At 38.3% G+C, this 16,031-nt stretch overlaps 1 protein-coding gene across 19 annotated transcripts in view; it reads left to right on the top strand.

Moving 5' to 3' along the window:
- PROM1 (prominin 1) overlaps positions 1–16,031 on the top strand; it is an 84,152-nt gene that overhangs the window by 26,416 nt on the left and 41,705 nt on the right. For 12 of the 19 annotated variants that reach the window (XR_010601537.1, XM_005296148.5, XM_065597038.1 and 9 more), the window contains 3 exons: positions 5,887–5,945; positions 11,466–11,492; positions 13,655–13,860. Coding sequence is in view for 17 of the 19 variants with exons in the window: in XM_005296148.5 (XP_005296205.2) it covers positions 5,887–5,945; positions 11,466–11,492; positions 13,655–13,860 (292 nt within the window). In the remaining 2 variants the exon portion in view is untranslated. The remainder of the gene's footprint in view (positions 1–5,886; positions 5,946–11,465; positions 11,493–13,654; positions 13,861–16,031) is intronic. The other 7 variants (XR_010601538.1, XM_065597035.1, XM_065597037.1 and 4 more) reach the window with 1 other exon arrangement.

Genomic DNA, 16,031 nt, shown 5'->3' on the forward strand with positions numbered 1-16,031 from the left:
TATACAATGAAATACCAGGACATGTGTTAAGAGTGAGAGTATTTTGACACTATTAAAGTGGTGAGCAACTTTATCACGATGTAGTTTTCCATCATTGTCTTAGAGTCCCAGCGTCAGCAAGGTACATTTTAAATAGCCCCATTGAAGTCATAGGTGCTACTCACTTAAAATTAGGCATATGCTTAATTACTTTTCAGAATCAGGGACTAATATTCTGTATTACGCATAATGGGGCAAATGTATTTCTGGCGTAACTTCATTGACTTTACTGGAGTGACACTAGAACTGAATTTGGCCCAAAGTAGTTCATTTTTTTTTTAAATGCTCTTTTTAGAGGCACTAAGAACAAGAATAATATCCCCCAATTGTTAGGGATCTACCAAATTTGCTGCTGTGAAAATTGTCACGTATTGAAATCTGGTATCTGGCCGCCCAGCCCTGAAAGCAGAGGGTAGAGTGGTAGCTGCTGGCCACACCTTACGTCTGTGCTGTAGTATTGCCACCCTTACTTCTGTGCTGCTGGTGACAGCACTGCCATTTGAGCTGGGCATCTGGGCAGGTTCAGGCAGTGCCGCCAGCAGCCGTAGAGAAGTTAGCGTGGCAATACCATGACCCCCTAAGAGGCTTGCGACCCGCTTTTGGGCCATGGGCCCCTAGTTTGAGAAACACTGTGGAGAAATCGCACATTTTTGTTGGTCACAGCATAAATAGCAAATTTCACATCCATGAAATTATTTATGCCGTGACCAAGCTGTGAAAAAAGTGATTTCTCTGCAATTTAAATAGACCCCCTATCAATTGTATTGTCCCAACTTTTGTTTGTTTGGTTTTTTTTCTGTCATCTAGTCCTGTAAAACTTTCCTGGCAGTGGGAATTGTGTTCCAGTTTGTTGTATTGGTGGTTAATATCCAGACAGCTTAAGTCTCTATTGTCTTTTGCCATCACTTTCCATTGAATAGTGCCAAGAAACAAACTTTAGGGTCCTGAGTATTACAACATTGAACAGACATACCTAGAAACATCTACATAACACTCTCACCAGGTGGAAAGGAGTGTTTATATGCACCTCTGCAAGAAGGTGCTAGTATCAGTAAGATGGTGGTGTAATAAGTCAATAGTTCAGTCTGTTAGAGCAGATGGCATCTTGCATGTGCGTGGAAAGCAGGAAAGAGACTGAGTAAAGTATTAACGTAATTAGTATTGTAAGTGAGCCTTATAAAGTAAAGCTCTTTAACCTCAGTGATAAAATGTGTTCTAAGTTAAAGCCTTGGATTACTGGTCATATGAAACAATGCATACATCTGCTCAGTCACAGACTTAAAAACTAATCCAGTTAATTTGTAAATAGAGGTCATCGTGCTTTTCACAATGCCTTCCTGTTAGTTTTATTTTGGAAATAAGAATTGGACTCGATAAATATGTTCGTTCAAGTTGGCGAATCCTTCGATTTTATAGATTTCTACAGAGTAATGTAAACTGTAGAAAGAAGATTTGTCACCTAGTAGGAATACGACTTGTTTTGTCAAAAACTTACAACAGTGATGCTATTGCTCCTGAATGCACATTTAATGTTTAATGACTTCCACATTTAATATCAAATGAGTTCATTATGACTGATGTTACTACAGTCGATACCAAAGAACTTCTAAAATATTAAGTTAAATCATAGAGAATATAACTGTTTGCATAAATGACTGACACCTGGTCAGAGAGGATTAGTAGTCTCTGGCACATCTGGAAACCCTACTAAAAGTGAATGCAGAGATGATGGGCTTTCTAAAAATAGAGAATAGTAGTAGTAAAGTAGTGTTCACATTATTTGGTGAATAGCAATCACATTATTGGAGTGAAATCTGAACTTCATACAGTATTTAATGCCTACTTTGTCTAATTAATTGAAGGGACATAATATATGACTACTTGCTAAATAACACATATTAATCTTGATAATCGTGATGTTAAAGATAGTTTGTTTCTGTTGGGCCTGCTTCGAAGTGTATGCAGTAATTCACACAGTTTGAAAAACTACTCTCTCCATCAGTTTTTCATAGTATTTCCTAATTAGTTCCATCAGTCTTGACTGACAGCTCTAATAGTGAGGTAATAGTGTCTGAGTAAAACTTCTGTGATTCAGAGCCTTTTCAAATTCATTAAAATAAGAAATAAGTTAGTTGACTCTTCTCTGTTTTCTTATTTGTTTCTTTAAATATATGGCATTTGGCCGATTTCTGTTTAATTCTTAATTCCAAAAGGCAAAGGTGCCTAAAAAGTTACACTGATTGAGAAACTTAATTTCCATTCCACAGGAAATTCCGGTGTTTCGAAATCTCCTATCATCCCCAATTGGAACAAAAATTTTAAATTTCCCACAAAACTAGAATTCAGAAACATTTTGTTTCAGAAATATCAAAATGACTTATCAAAGTGTTTCTGTTTTGATTGTTTTCACTTTTATATTGGGTAATGTTGTGTAATATAAATATCAAAAAAGGGCTTCAAAAATTTTTTTAATCAAAATTTTGAGAGTTGATTCAGCATTTTTCCAATGGAAGACTGTTCCATTGGGAAATTTTTGACCAGCTCTACTATGAAATTCCCTTAAGTTAGGTTCCTCTAGTATTTTATTAGCTGCTAATGCAAGAGCATTAGCCTTAATGGGTGGGAGAGGGTTCACTGTTCAGTAGGATGCAGTACCAGCGGCCTTTTAATTTCAACATATATATTTTTTTTAAATGTGGTTTCTCAGCTGCAGGTAGCACAGCCATTGCTTGCGTGAAACTTTTTTTAGTTGCAAGTATGGGAAACCTGCTATTTGTGCCTATTCTTGCAGAGTCCAATATCCTTTCTAGGCCCATACTCCCCATGTTCCGAATATAAAATCAGTTAGTCCTTGTGAAAAGCTGATTTTCCCCTTATTGGTTATTCTCAAGAAGCTTTTGTAGTGTATTCAGAGAGCTTTTCTAATCTTGTGTGAGATCTTGATTGTACCTTGTATAAGTGGATGGTCCAAGGCTGGGCCCTGTAAATAAATGACAAATAAAGGACCAGCTACTCAGTGTAAATTGGCACAGCTTCATTTAGTTCAGTAGAGCTATACCAATTTACACCAATTTTTAAACCATTGGTTATTAGAAAAGACATTTGTCTACAAAGAAATCAGGAATTTACATTACACTTCTGTGCACCAGGTGGGTCCTGTTTATTTTAGATATGGAAGTTTTTTGATGAAATTCAGTTTTTCTATTGATTTGGGAAAGGTGTGTAGGGCTTTTGTAGAAAATCTGCATTGTGTTTGGCTAAGTCAGTTCATTGAATTTGTCTGGTGTGGAGTTGTTGCATCAATGGGTTCTATTCTGCTTTTGTGTTTCTGTATTGCAGCTGAAAAATCTTGGGAAATATAAATTCTCTTCCCAGAGTCCTTGGCCTCCGTTATTGATTTTGATGCAGTAAGGACTCCTTGTTGATCCCAATATGTTTGTAATCTCAACTATAGCTTTTGGTGTATTGCTTATCGCCCCTGCAATTCTGTGTCCTTTCAATTAGAGGTCTGCTAACATTTAAAGTGTATAATAGCCATGTTTCAAAATATTTGCCTTGATTAGGATTCTCTGCCTTCCAGGAAGCCTTTATATGTACCTCTGCTGGAAAAATAGAGCCAAATGCCTCAAGAACATTTTTTAGTCTTTCCCCAAATGATGATGCTTTGCAGTACAAACTCCTTGGTTATCTATTGCATGTTCTTGTATGGCTTTTGCTATTGTAATAGCTTTGCTATCCTGCATTTCCACTTTAATCTGTAGTTTCTATGACAGATGAGTTAGCAGTAATTCCCCCTTCTTCCCCCTCTCTCCCCCCCCAATCTTGGTAGTTGCAGTTTCCTCACTTGGTACATCTACCTTGGTGTGCTAGAAACCGCCACTGCTGCCTTGCTCATTGCATATTTGCTTCTTTCCTTTGATGTTTGCAATGTTGTTGTAGCTGTGTTGGTCCCAGGATATTAGCGAGATGAGGTGAGTGATGTAATATCTTCTGTTGGACCAACTTCCGTTGGTGAAAGAGACAAGGTTATGAGCTAAGAACAGCTCTTCAACAACTGAAGAAGAGCTGTTCCTAGCCCATAACCTTGTCTCTTTCACCAACAGAATTTGGTCCAATAGAAGATATTACCTCACCCACTTTCTTTTCTTTAAAGCAGTTTTCTGAGTAACATTCATTTTATTTTTCCCCATAAATCAGGCAGGTACGTATTCCTCTGCCTTTAGATGTTCTTATTTTGGGGAGTCAGTGAATGTTTGAGGTTTTGTCCTCCCCCTTCCCGCCCCCCAGGATTTTTGCTGTAAAAACTGGAGGGGAATTGGGAGCCACAAGTACTCCTGCTAACTCCATTGAGCACATCATATGACCTCTAAAAATTTGTAGTGAATTTTTTGTTTTTGAAAAGTGCTGGATTAAGAGTTCTGGGGACTTCAATCCTCAGAACTCTTAATCCTCCTTGAGCTACAGAATAGAGGCATAGATAATACAATGCAATAGATGATACAACCTAAGCTTTCTTTCTTTCATCTGTCTGCCAGTGATACCACATCTCTGACCTGGAGGGACAAACGATGAGGGTGAGAATGAGTTTCCAAGAGACCTTAGCCTTCCAAATGTGCCAAAATCAATACACTGCCACATGTTCACTTGGAATTGGATTGACTCCCCCTCCTGTACTTCACATGGGCTATTAAATGGCCATCAATTAACTACAATCAGCCACTGCCATCTGGTCTGGATTTAAACTGATAGTGTAGGGTTGAAAGGTTTTATATCCCAGACAAAGTTAATATCCTGGGCTATCTTAACTTTGTTTTTAATTGGAAAAAAATCAACATTTGTTGATGTAACTCTAAAATTTTGTTTGGATTGCAATAGTGCCTAGAAGCGTCAGCATGGTAGGACCTGTATGAACATGTAACACAGAAGGGTCCCTGTCCTTAAGAGCTTACAAGTGAACTCAGATTTTACAGAATATTAATTTAAAATTAAACTGTCACCTTACATTCCATTACAGTATATTGTGGTGAACTTCTCTTCCATTTTTTTGGCTGTCGCTGTATGTTGGGTATGTTTCAAATCCAATTAAAAATTAACACACTGGGCTGAGTTATTAGTAGCACAACATGGACACTGGTAATACAGATAGTTAGTAAGTAAGTAATACTAAGTAGGTGTGTCTGAGAATCCCATTTGGCCTTTGACTCCGGAGTCTGTTAGCTCCAGGTGGGACACTGTTTGCCTGAGATGTGGAAAATTGGGGGCAGTATTGGAGATCTGAGTGCCTTCTTCCCTCCAGCAAGTTTGCAAGTACAGTGATTCCCCGCCCATGCCACACCCTTACCTCCCCCCGCCCACCCAAAAAGCTACATTGAATATCCACATTGGAATATTTGAGCACCAGTTATACAATTCAATTGGGAGGGGGGTGTATGTATATATACTTCAGAGGATTGTTATGTTAAAAAACTTAATTGCTGAGTAGGTGGTTTTCCAACAAAAATATGGTGCATTAAAATCACCCAAATCGATATGCCTAGGGAGTACGTAACCTAGTATCTGATTTATCATTTCACTGGTGTCTGCGGCACATAAGATCACCTCAACAAAAATAACTTGACTGCTTCTCAGTATGACCTCATTAACCTTGTTATCATTCAACATTCCCATAAAATGTACAGGTGGGTTTAAAAATGTAGTATTCTACCATAGTTATAGAAACTTGGGTATATTTGTCTGTCATCTTTGATTTCCGTTCTCAGTTTCATCCCACCTAACCTGCAATATAATTTACTAACGTTTTCTAATTTATGTTATCTAAAACTCTGAAATGTTCTTGCTTATTTTCAGATCTCATCCAAAAGCTAACACAGCAGAAGTTTGGAAATGTGCAGGGTGATTATCAAAAGGTAATTTGTCTACACATAGTAATGGAAGTGCATGTATTCATAATTTAGTTGAAACATTAAGAGACTCTTCCATAAATATAGAAGAATAATTGAAACTAACAATTGGATATATTGACATCTGACAATAACTATTTTCATGGTTTCAAATAAAATACCATGTAAAAATCTTTTTTGAAAAATATTAAGAAAATTTTTGTAAGAAAATGTTCATGAAATGTATTGAATCTTTTGTGCAAAACTAATATTTGAAGCCAAAATGTTTAGAAACAAACAAGATTTTTACTAGTTATGAAAAAGGAATTCCTGCTGGTCTTCAGATACCAGAATCATTTTAACCCTATAATAATGCTTATTTTTAGCATACACAATGATTGCATGTAAATATTTATTGTAAAATATATATTATTTGTCTTTTTCTATGTATGTTATTTTTTTGATGTCATGGGAGGTCCAAAAACTGACTAAAAATAGGCTTTAAAATAGAATTACTCAGGCAGTCTTAGCAGCAGTTTTCACTAGCAATCCAGCTATAAAAATGTGATTGTATCTGTCACACAGAAACGAAGCTCTGGCTTTGTGTTAAGAAAAAGGCTGGTTTCATTTACTACCTCCAGACAGCTGAGTTTCCACATTCTACTGATGATAAAATATTTTTTAGTTTAAAGTGATTACAGAAACATGTTTTCCCTTCCTTCTCTCTATGGCATGGTTACTCTAGAATAGTGTACATTTTCAAGATATCCAGCAACAGGGAATACAACCCAATTTGGATGTGCTACTAGTTCATTTCCTTGAGCCATACTCAAGCACTGTGGTGGGTTGAATTCCTGCAGTAAAGAACTTAACTGGGCCCAGATTGGTGACATGATACTTTGTACCAGCTGGTAGCTTATAGGTCACTGGAGCATGCTATGGATCATATTGTGTGCGATCAGGAAGACAAATCTGGTCCCTAGACTCATGCCCACTAACTTGAGGCCTTTCTGGGAAGCCTTTCTAGCCTGATATTCTTTGCCTGGTATCCAGATGCTTGGAACTTGTCCTAAGGCTGTACCAAGTTCCTCTCAATCTCACAAGTTCTTTTGGAGGGGTTTGTGGTGATGATGCATTAGAAGCTGCAGGGCCAAACAAAACACCTTGCATACATATAAGGAAGCCTAGGGGTTGAATTTCATGGACTGACTGACCCTTTGAACAAGGTCTTTAGATCGTCGGTGACATCCGTAGGTCATTCCCTGCTACTTCAGAAACTGGGATAGAATTCACAGGAAACTTGAAACCACTGTCCGCAGTAATCCTGTGTAGTAAGCCTTCCTAATAAACTCATTTTTAAAGTAAACCATTGTCTTAGCCACAGAGGGTGCTAGGACAACTACGATCTCAGGTATGTTAGAATATAAATCACCTTCTGCCAGGATAAAAATTGACTGGAACCGCGGTTATGTCCCCACAGATATCCAATTGATCATGCTGCCATGATTTTAGGATTTTTTTTTTTTTTTTTTTGTGAGACAGATGAACTTACTTTTTATTTTCTAAATCAATTTTAGGTACCCATTTACAATGAAGAATAAAATTTGTTTTTATGAAAAATATATCCAGTGCCATTACCACCTTAGATAAATTGTAGCTAAATTTGATGACATTTCCAATAAGAGTTTCATGGAATTTATGTGTACATATAATAAATATCCATATCTCACAGTTTGGGTAGATGGGCATCTTAATTGGAGCTGGAACAGAAACAGGTTTCCCATCCCACAAAACTTTCTGAGATTTTGAAAATTTTCCTGTTCCACAATAGGAAGAAATGGAGACCTTTGCAGTTTTTTCATGAAAACCAGAGAGAGACCCTCCTCCGAATGGCCAATATAACTTGGTGGTCAGGGCATTCGAGTGGGATGTGGGAGAATGACAGGGTAGGGGCTAGGACTGTCTGCTCTGTTAAACAATAATAGAATACCATTTAAATATTTTTGATGTTTTCTATGTTTTCAAATATTTATTTCAATTACAAAATAGAATACAAAGTGTACACTGCTCACTTATTTTTATTACAAATATTTGCACTGTAAAAAAATAAAATAGTATTTTTCAATTCACCTAATACAAGTACTGTAGTGCAATCTCATCATGAAAGTTGAACTTAAAAATTGTAGAATTATGTACAAAAAATAACTGCACTCAAAAACAAAATAATGTAAAACTTTAAAGTCTACAAGTCCACTCAGTCCTACTTCTTCAGCCAATCACCTAAGACAAATCCGTTTGTTTACATTTGCAGGAGATAACACTGGTCTACAATTTTTGAGAGGTCGTCTGCTTCAGAGATAAAATGTGCTATTTAGTATGTATTTTGATGTGCTGAATTCAAATATGACAATTAAAACAACTGGCTACTGTTTCTAAGATATTTAAGTTTTTACATTTTATGTCTATGTATATTGTGTAGATAGAGTTTTAATCATAAATTGTAAACTTAGGTCTTTTCATGTGTTTATGGTTGCTTTACATGATATTTCACCTGTCCTGTTTATGTAACACTTTAAAAATCAGCAAAAGGCTTATATAAATAATTTTTTTTATGAAACAAAAGGCAAAAAACTATTATGTACATAGTTTAGTCCTATTCAGTATCTACTCGGCGCTTCTTGGCTTGTCTCTTGTATTCATTAAATGTAGCATCTCTTGTCACTGTCCAGCAATAGTCTGCAAGCGTTGATGGGCTCCATTTGCCCTGATAGCGTTTCTCCATTGTTGCAATGTCCTGGTGAAATTGCTCGCCGTGCTCGTCGCTCACTGCTCCGCAGTTCGGTGGAAAAAAATCTAGATGAGAGTACAAAAAATGTATCTTTAGTGACATGTTGCAACCAAGGCTTTTGTATGCTTTGAGGAGGTTTTCCACCAACAACCTGTAGTTGTCTGCCTTGTTGTTTCCGAGAAAATTTATTGCCACTAACTGGAAGGCTTTCCATGCTGTCTTTTCCTTGCCATGCAGTGCATGGTCAAATCATCATCTTGAAGAAGTTCACGAATCTGAGGACTAACAAAGACACCTTCCTTTTTCTTAGCTTCACTTTAACCTTGGAAATTTTCCACGGAGGTACTTGAAAGCTGCTTGCGTTTTGTCAATGGCCTTGACAAAGTTCTTCATCAGACCCAGCTTGATGTGTAAGGGTGGTAACAAAATCTTCCCCATGCCCCAGAGTCGGCACCTATGATGGCCAGCACCAGAATGCTGCCCCTAGAAATGTGCCGCCCCAAGCACCTGCTTGTTTTTGCTGGTACCTGGAGCTGGCTCTAGGAGAGGGGATGGGAGCCAGACCAGATCAGTAGAACAGGTCAGCCGCCGACTCACCACTTGCCTCCTCAGCCCTCCACCCCTCCGGCTCGCTGGCTCACGTGCCCCCCCCCGCCACTGCCCGCCCGCTTGTCTCCTCAGCCCCCCCTCCCCTGCCACCGGCTCACCTGCCACTGCCTGCCCACTCGCCTCCTCAGCCGTCCACCCACCCGGCTCGCCTACTCATTCCCCGCCACTGCCCACCCGCTTGCCTACTCAGCCCCTCTCCCTCACCCGCCACTTGCCTACTCACCTCCCCCCACAGGCCACACAGTGAGCCCCCGCGGGCCGCATGTGGCCCCCGGGCCGCATGTTATGCAGGCCTTTTTAAGACTTCTGAAAGCATACTCCACACCCTGTCCCTCTCAGATTTTTGGAAGGCACTTCAGATTCTTAAATGTTGGGTCAAGTTAGAAATCTCATATTGGTACCTTCTTTGCGTTTTGTCAAATCTGCAGTGAAAGTGTTCTTAAAACAAAGAACATGTGCTGGGTAAATTCTGCCCCCAGGAATTCAGTCACAAATTTAATTCATTATTGTTTTTTTTTTTAACAAGCATCATCAGCATGGAAGCATGTCCTCTGGAATGGTGGCTGAAGAATGAAGGGGCATATGAATGTTTAGCATATCTGGCACGTATATCTTGCATTGCCAGCTACAAAAGTGCTTGTCTTAATGATTGGCTGAACAAGAAGTAGGACTGAGTGGACTTGTAGGCTCTAAAGTTTTGCATTTTGTTTTTGAGTGCAGTTATGTAACAAAAAATCTACATTTGTAAGTTGAACTTTCGCAATAGATTGCACTACAGTACTTGTATGAGGTGAATTGAAAATATTGATTACAAATATTTGCACTGTAAAAATGATGATCAAAATAATATAAAGTGAGCACTGTACACTTTGTATTCTGCACTGTAATTGAAATATATTTGAAAATGTAGAAAAAATCCAAAAATATTTAATAAATGTCAATTGGTATTCTATTGTTTAACAGTGCGATTAAAGCAGCAATTAATCGCAATAGTTTTTTTTAATCGTGATTACTGTTTTTGAGTTAATCACGTGCGTTAACTGCGATTAATCGACAACCCTAGTAGGGACTTGAACTTGGGTCTCCCACATCTCTGGTGAGCATCCTAAACGCTCATCTGTTGCTTATTCTGGAGTGGGTGTCTCTCTCAACCTGAGAAACCTCTCAACAAATCTGGACAGCTCTATAAAGTTTCTGTTCTGATGAATTGGCATTTCTGATGCAAAAATTTTAAGTATAGTGTCGGGAATTTTTCAAGTCTTTGGGTGGTTTGGAAATGTTTTCTTTTCAATGACTTTTGCACTTTCAATATAGCAATTCACAACTGATTAGTTGCTATTATTTTCTAACTTACGAGGAAAAGAGGAAACCCCTGTTGGGTATGAATTGCCATATGAAGATGCAGAAAAACAATATTAAGAAATGCTTTGTTTAATCTGTGCATAAGCTCTGAAAACAAGAGGGAAGAGAGTAGCTTCTTAAACTCCCGTGACTGAATTTCCCCCCGTTTTCTCAAAAGGCAAATGGGGTAGCAGAAACACTTATGAACCTGTTAAATTAGATTTCTCCCTTCAGTCTCTCCCCCCCCCCCCTTCCACTTTTGTAGGTTTTAAGTTTCCTACAGTTTTTTAAAGTGCAGATGAACTTTCTGTATAATGTGCCAAGGCACGGAAACTGCTATTGGAACTGCTTCTCCCAATGCCAAAATAATTTGTAATGTCAAAAAGCAAAAATATAGGGGAACAGCTCTGACAGCTGGAATTCTTTGAGAAACTGCACACTAATACAATATCTGATCCTCCTCTTCCTGAAATATCTTGGGAAATATAACTGATGATGGTCCATACAAAAATAACTGGTCTGTTTTCATTTTAAGACTGAGAGCTATTTATGGTGGATAAAGAAACCCTGAATCCTTTTAATTTACCAAGGCAATCAGAAATCCTCTACTACATAATATATTTTCTTTAAATAATTAATTTGGCTTAATTATTTACTGCTTCTATGCAATTTTTTTCGTGGCTTTTATTTTTTTATTTGGGGTATTTAATTGTTTCAATTACGGTTAATTATTCATTACTCACATGATTTGTTTTTGTGCATGCTGCCTGTGCATTATACACATTCTCCATCTGCTTTGACTTCCACAGCCAGAAAATGTTGTCCTGACTCTTCAGGTAATAATGCTTTCCATTGTATCTGGTAGATGTGCTCTGTGTCTTGGGTTTTTTTTTTTTTTCCAAAACTAGCAGGGATTATATTCACTACTCCTGTCAAAACATGCATTACTATTTTTCATGTCATTCTAAATGAAGGTGTTGATGTTTTTCATCTAAGCTACTTTTGATTTGGTTATGTTCCAGATTGTTCAGGTAACCTACTAAAACATATTTCTATTCATTTTTAGTTACTTTGTAATCTTTTCTGATTTTCTTTTTAACAAATTTTGGCTTTAACAAGATTTGACTTGTAAAATCCAACCAAAATTATCTTCCAGAACATTAGTTGCTCTTATTCAGAAAGCAAGAGTAGCCGTTCTAAACCATCACTAGTCTCCTATTTATTCTAGGATTGGCAATTAGGTCAGAGATTGCAATCATATTAATGATAATGGGTTACTATTGACACTGCATGTGGAGCAATTTTTCCGCCCCAAGGACTGGTAGGATTGGAGGCAGATTCAGTATGACTAGAATTGAAGTATGATGATGGATAGCTAGTGAGAAATTACAACTAGTAACTTGTATTCGGTGAAAATACAACATGAATTCCATCTTGTTACTGCCAAGATACTGCTGCTTACAGATTGTATACAAGACATAGAGGATGAGCCAAAGTAGTAAGTTTTTAATAATTATAATACCCTTAAAGTTAACACAGACTTTTCCAAGTGACTTTAATAGCCTTTTAGGACAGGGCTTCTCAGCCCATGGGTCAGGACCCAATTTCGGGTTGCCAGAATGTTTCAAAGGTCGTGTGGCAGTTCCTGTGGCTCCTGTGTCACAGGGTTGGCTGGGCTTGCCTTCCTGCTCCAGGCACTGCAAACTCTGGAGTCCCAGCGCCACTCAGGTTTGGCCCAAACATCATGCTAATGGGAGTCCGGGTAGGCCAAATCTGAGTGAGTGGCACTGCAACTCCACTTACACAAATTTGGTCCAGTCAGGGGAATGAGGCCAAAACTGAGCGGTGCTGCAACCCTGGAGGTTGCAATGTCCAAAATGGAGAGCCACACCTGGCTAGCCCCACAGCACAGGAGCTGCCACTGAGGTGAGTGCCGGGCAGGGCCCAAGACCCCAGGAGGTAGTACCTGTCCAAAACCACCCCAGGGCCTTCACCCCCAAGCTATTTACTGGGTCGTGACAGGCCATAAACATATACAAATGGATCCTGAGCCCCAAAAGGTTGAGAACCACTGTTTAGGGTATGTCTACACAACATAGAAAAACCTGTGTCTGGTCTCCCTGGGAGGGTCCCAGAGTTGGGCTCCAGCCGGAGACCGGTAGTCTACACAACAATGGTACAGTCCCGCAGCCCAGGTCGGCTGGCGTGGGCCAGTTGCAGATTTTTCTTTGCTTTGTAGACATAGCCTTATCAGGAGGTTTGCAAAGGCACCAAGGACAGTTAAGTATCCATCTCACTGATTAAAAGGGAGTTGGGTTCCCAGCTTTTGTGCCTTTGAAAAATCTCTCCTTTAATTGCTGTTAGTTTGTTGCCAACTGAGCATAGCAATGTACATGACACAGAGATCAAGAGTCTCCGCCCTACAGAGCTTAAAATCCGTCCCTTGATGTTTTTTGTCTTTCAGCTATTTTTACATTTTGTTTTGAAGAGGGTACAGTCCTTCATCGTTTAATATTTCTCTTCAGCTTTTCATAATCAGGCCTTCTACTCATAACATAAATCTCTTTTTTTTTTTTTTAAGAACAAAAACAAATAATTTCTCACCACAGTACAGTATGTTGGTATATTTAGGGTTGCTGATATTCTCAAATAGTTTTTTGGAACAGCTATGAGAGACAGATCAAACTGTGGGCCTGCTAATCAAATGTACCCATTTTTAATTGGTTATAATGCAAGTTGCATCAATATCATGAGCATGTTTACTTGTTAAATATGCTGCTTAAACTACTTCTTGATAGGTTAGTTGTCAACATTTACAATGTTTTTATCTGTTTGAGATCGAAAAGTTGTTAGATATGTATTGATGACTTAGAAAACATTGATTCCAAAGTAACTAGTGGATCTTGTAGCTTTAATTTCATTTTTAAGCAGTGGCTGTATATGAATCTCAACAACTATATAATATCTGCTGTTACAGTTATTTTTGTCTGAATTGCAGGCAATCTACTATGAAATCGGCTTTATAGTGCCTGCTGCTTTGGGATTGCTATTTGTTCTGTTACTGCCTCTTGTGGGACTGTGCTTCTGTATGTGTCGTTGCTGTGACAACTGTGGTGGGGAAATGCACCAAAGACAGAAGAAAAATGCTGACTGTCGGAGAGGCTGCTTTGCAACATTTCTTTTTGTTGCTTCTTTAATTATCAGGCAAGTATAATAAATTGCACAGTGCTCATTTTGCACAATACTAATATTGCATTACTGTACAACAAGGAATATTAAGTCTAGTTTATCTGTAGAAGCTGAAATGATTTTATTAGGCTGAAAATAATATATTCACTTTTACTCAGAAAAGATATTTTACAAAGGCATTACAGTAGTGCTAATATGGTTAATGTCATGTTAATGAATGAACCCACTTTTTGAGGGGTTTAAGATGTGAAACATCGTTATGTTGGAATTTGGCATATGAGACTTTTTCCAGGGAGATCACTTCTTGTTTTTGTTTTTAAATCAAATTATCCAAATGGCCATTTAAAGTTGCTAATTCACGAACAAAAGATTATCTGTCTTGTGCTCCGATGCCATCCCATTGAGAAGAGGTGTTAGGATGCAACACTTTTTAACACATTTTGATAATAGTCAAGTGGTGGTCAGAAGTGATTGTGCTTGTCCTTCAAATTTTCTTAAGTCAAAATAAGAATTTTCTAAATGGCAGCATGTAAACTCATGCTGGTTTATGAATATTCCAGATTCATACATAATCACTGCTGATAAAGATTCTAAAATCAGAAATTGACTGGCAGTGTTCCCCATGAGTGAAAACTATCTCTGTCCTTCCATTGATATGCAACAATGGTGAGAGTATTAAAACCTTGTTTTAGTAAACTAATCAGAGTTGAGTGGAAAGATTAATGGAAAGCAAAAAAGTGCAAAGTTTAAAAAACAAGTTCTACAGATCATTTTGCTAACAGTAGACTACACTTTACAAGTACTTTCCTCCATGAGATGCAAGTGGCTCTGCAGTTTTTTGTCCATAAACATGCCTTTATTCAGCTTAATAAGCTTCAGACTAGTCTCTTCTTGTAGACATATTGTATTTTCTCAGACAAATGAAATATTTTGTATTTGACTAAAAACCAGGGGAGAAAATGTTCTAAAGCCAGAAGTATGTCCAACTACATTTCTGTTGAGAGGGTAGTGGTCACACAAAACACCTTTCAAAATCCATGGATCCTATACATGCCTATCACAACGTGGTATATTTCGTTCAGTGCACTAAATGCCCCACTAACAACAATGTGGGTGAACCCAGGCAATCACTATGCTCTCGAACGAACTGTCACAGGAAAATGATGAAACACAAACACCCTGTCACCTTTGGGTGACCACTTTTCATAAAGCGATAACTCTGTCTGACTTAAAGAAGAACAGGAGGACTTGTGGCACCTTAGAGACTAACAAATTTATTAGAGCATAAGCTTTCGTGGACTACAGCCCACTTCTTCGGATGCATATTTCATTATGCAAGGCACTGCATTTAGCCGTATGGAGTGGAAATCCATCAACCTCCTCAATATATGTTCCATTCTATATGCATCCGAAGAAGTGGGCTGTAGTCCACGAAAGCTTATGCTCTAATAAATTTGTTAGTCTCTAAGGTGCCACAAGTCCTCCTGTTCTTCTTTTTGCGGATACAGACTAACACGGCTGCTACTCTGAAACCTTTCTGTCTGACTTATTAGTTCTCATTCTCAAAGGGAACATGCACAACACTTTCAAAAGACGAGCCTGGGAGCTTAAATGCATTACTCTACTAAAAACTAAAACTCATGGACTGAACAGAGATATGGGATTTTATAGCTTAGTCCAACAATCTGTAACCCACTGTTAACAGGCCACTCTACCATGAATGGTCCCTTGCAGTTTATGCTAACTAACTTATGCTAAACAATCTGTTCCACCTTGGATTTTGTTGTCATGCTGGAAGTACCTTTCCCAGACCTGAAGAAGAGCTTTGTGTGGCTCTAAAGCTTCTCTCTCACCAACAGAAGTTGGTCCAATAAAATATTTTACTTCACCCTCCTTGTGTCTCTGATTACATTTCTGGCAGCTGAGAGTTTGGATATGTGAATATTGTGGTTATAGGGCAGGAGCTATTGTTAATGAGCACAGAGATACCTTTGAATTTGAGCATATTTTATATAGATTGAATTGAGATGGATACAACTTACAGTATGTATCACTCCAAAAGTGATGTGCTCCTACTCAAATGTTTACTGCTCTCTTTGGGACAAAGATTTTATATTTTATTTATTCCAAAGTCATCAGCAAGCTGGGACACTCACTCACACGTGTGCGTGGTAGAAGGAATGTCA

The sequence above is a fragment of the Chrysemys picta genome, chromosome 5, assembly GCF_011386835.1.
Source record: "Chrysemys picta bellii isolate R12L10 chromosome 5, ASM1138683v2, whole genome shotgun sequence".
Lineage (NCBI taxonomy): Eukaryota > Metazoa > Chordata > Testudines > Emydidae > Chrysemys > Chrysemys picta.